Raw genomic sequence first — 3,627 nt, forward strand, 5'->3', positions numbered from 1 at the left:
AAGGTTGGGCAATCCTACTTCCGTAGTGATACTGCCTCAGAAACCCAAGGAGGGGTCGCTATGAGTCGGGGCCAACTCAACGGCACATAGCAACAACAACAACAACAACAATTATTATAAACTCGTGTGTGTGTTTATAAACCATCCATTCAAAGACCCTATTCTTTAGTTAAAAAAAAAAACAACCCAAACTCACTGTCAAGTCGGATCTGATTCATAGTGATCTTCCTTGGGCAGTATCACTACGGAAGTAAAATGCCCAACCTCCTTCTGAGGAGTGGCTGGTGGGGGTCTGAACCGCCAGCCTTCTGGTTAGCAGTCAAATGCCTCAGGGACTGCACCACCAGAGCTCCCTTCTTTTACTAAGAGCTTTATTAATGTATAATTTACATAAAATTTATGTTATATATTACATAAAATTTGTGACTGTTATCAAACCATCTTTTCAAATTTGTTTTTAACAAGAGCTTTATTAAAGTATAATTTACATAACATAAAATTTACCCACTGACAGTATGTAAATTTATAGAATGTTGTAGCCACAATCACAGTTCAGTTTTAGATTATTTGTATCATCCAAAGAAATTCCCTTGCACTTGTTCAAATAACCAATTCTCCCTGAGCCAGTTCAGAAAATCTTACTTGATTTCCTTGACCAAAACTTCTAGCAGGGAATTTATGAAAGCCCAGCAATACGTGCCTAACTACTGACTTCTGTGATGGCAGAGAGTTGTTTACTTTTTAGGCAAGATTTCTCCTTCTTTTCCATTCTTTTAAATCTTTACTGGCCAATTTACTATTCTGGATATTTATAATAGTTTTTCAAATACTTTATTCCATCTCAAATATCATGAACTTAAATGAAATAAACTACAGATTCAAATTTGGTTAATCTAGAAAACTGTCTCAGGCAATCAGAAGCATTCAAATAAATCTGTATTCAATGGATAGGAAATCATTCTGCTAGTAGAATATGTTGTTGTTGTTGTTATGTGCCTCGAGTCGGCCCTGACTCATAGCGACCCCTCCTTGGGTTTCCGAGGAGGAAAAAAAATCAAACACCTTTAAAAGGAATAAAGTTAAGCTTAGAAAAATTATTTACCTCAGAAAAAAAGCCACTGTATTTTGATGATGGGCCTTCTGTCTGTGAAGAACCAGAATCACTGGAGTTAATCAAATATGTTCGACTATCATGGCGTAACTTTTCAGATAGGTGGCCTGCACAAGCCAGTTCATTTTCTTTATTTGCCATGACACAGCCCCCACTTCTAGGGGACTGCTTTTTTCTGTAATAAGGATTTGGAAAAGGACGATGAACTTTCTTTCTGCAATAGATCACCTTACGTAGTTTATCTGGGCTCTTCACAGCTTGTCCAACTGTTCTGTAAGAAGAATTGATTTTCTTAAATGAAAAATAAGCACATGAAACCTTTAAAAGTTTTTTACGCAAATATTTCTTAGGACATATTTTGTGGTCATAATCCACTAAAAGTGAATAGAATAAAAAACATCTTAAATTTTGATCAAAGAGGAGCGTAAAAGGAAAGTTACAAATTATCTGGAAAGCAATGAAAAGCATTTTCATTCTATCAAATGAAAATGAGGGAAAACATAAAACCTAGATCACTTTATTTTTTCACAGGTTGGTGAATTTTTTTTTTTAATTTTAAAAGCTTGTTTTACATTCAACGTCACACATACATTTAGTTTCATTCCCCATGTCCAACCCCAACCCAGTCTCCTCGCCTCCCTAACCCTGCAGTCCTCCCCCTGTGCCCCTCATAATTATGCACTCCTGTTTGTCCTGACTCTCCTCAGTTTGAATGTTGGGCCTCTGGTGTCCCATGGTCTATTGCTCTAAGGGACGTATTACCATTGAGTGTGTGGGTGCAGCATCCTGGGTTGAGTGGTCTGCGTGTACATCTTGTTAACTACTGGGCTGAGAGCGCGCCCTTGGGGGGTGAGTATTATTCCAGGCACAGAATGTATTTCAGGGCCACAGTACTGGGAGTCTCACCAGATTTCATCTGACCAGTAATTCTGTTCATTATTGAGTTTCTGGATTTTGTTCCACTTTCCGCCCCCCACTCTATCCAGGATCTCCAGATTTGATCCCTTCCTGAGTGGCTGGCATTGGCAGCCGAGCACCATCCAATTCTTCGGCTCTCAAGGGCCACTGTGTCCTAGGGCTGATTAGCTTCTAAATGACCCCCCCTTTTTTTGTGCGTTCTTCTTCACTTCTGATGCTTGGAGACCATTAGCTGCATCTTAGATGGCTGCTTGAAAGCTTTTAAGACCCCAGTCGCTACTCACCAATGTAGGATGTGGAGCAATGCTTATTGAGTCTGGTGTACCCCAGTACTGTGGTCCTGAGGTAGTAGCTCTTCTGGATCTCTCTCCCATAGTGTTGGGATGTCTGTAAGGGATTACTCTGTGTCTGTCTTCTATTGTTTCTGCACGGATTACAGGTATTTTGTATCATCGGTGTCTGTACAAGATTAGCCTCGGCTGAGTCTCTCCTTGGTCTATTCACTGACCCCTGTCTGATCATCTCAGGTGTTTATGTGTTTATCTGTACAGCTCAGTGTTTGGTGTTAATGGCAATGTGGTATCGTGGACACATTGGTTGGTTTTAGCATCTGTCGTCTATCTCTTATGTGCACAGTTCAGTGTTACCTAGATCATTTTAAAATTAAGTATTAAAGGTCATTCTGAGAGTAAGAAAAGTATAACAATTTCTAGTCACCTACTCTTTTTTCAAACAAAGTGATACATAATTGTACAAGTCTGAATATTTTTAAGTTTACTATAATAATCTGATTATGTTTTTAATTTTGTCTGAGTAACGTAACACACAACACTACAAATTTCATCTGTCAGTTTGTCATACTGTGGTGGCTTGTGTGTTGCTGTCATGTTGGAAGCTATGCCACTGGCATTTCACATACCAGCAGCACCACCCTTGGTGGACAGGTTTCAGCAGAGATTCCAGGATAAGACAGACTAGGAAGAAGGACCAGGTGATCAATGTCTAAAAAAACTTGGCCAGTAAAAACCTATGAAGAGCAGTGAACACTGTCTGATACAATGCTGGAAGAAGAGCCCCTCTGGTTGGAAGGCACTCAAAATACAACTGGGGAAGAGCTGCCTTCTCAAAGTAGAGTCAACCTTAAAGACATGGACAGAATAAAACTTTTGGCACCTTCATTTGCTGATGTGGTACAACTAAAAATAAGAATGAAACAGCTGCAAATATCCATTAATAATCAAAACATAAATCTAGGAAAATCAGAAGTTTTCAAAAATGAAATGGAACAATTAAGATAGATATCTTAGGCATAAATGAGTCAAAATGGATTGGTACTGCCCATTCTGAATAGGATAATCATATGGTTCACTATGCTGGAAATGACAAATTGAAGGGGAATGGCATAACATTCACTGTCATAAAGAACATTTGAAGATCTATCCTAAAGGACGACGTTGTCAGTGATTGGGTAATATATTTTTTTTTCTTTTTCTTTTTTTTTTTTTTAAATTGTGATTTGGGTAAAGATTTACAGAGCAAATTCACTTTTCATACAGCAGTTCACATATACTTTGTCTCATGTCATTGACCACAGTTTA

At 38.5% G+C, this 3,627-nt stretch overlaps 1 protein-coding gene across 1 annotated transcript in view; it reads right to left on the reverse strand.

The window, feature by feature from the left end:
• Positions 1 to 3,627, reverse strand: part of KATNBL1 (katanin regulatory subunit B1 like 1) — an 82,169-nt gene that overhangs the window by 65,695 nt on the left and 12,847 nt on the right. The window contains exon 3 of the mRNA XM_042780897.1: positions 1,103 to 1,382. Coding sequence (XP_042636831.1) covers positions 1,103 to 1,382 — 280 coding nt within the window. The remainder of the gene's footprint in view (positions 1 to 1,102; positions 1,383 to 3,627) is intronic.

This window comes from Orycteropus afer, unplaced genomic scaffold (genome assembly GCF_000298275.1).
Source record: "Orycteropus afer afer isolate SDZICR_OR568_19922 unplaced genomic scaffold, OryAfe1.0 scaffold00068, whole genome shotgun sequence".
Lineage (NCBI taxonomy): Eukaryota > Metazoa > Chordata > Mammalia > Tubulidentata > Orycteropodidae > Orycteropus > Orycteropus afer.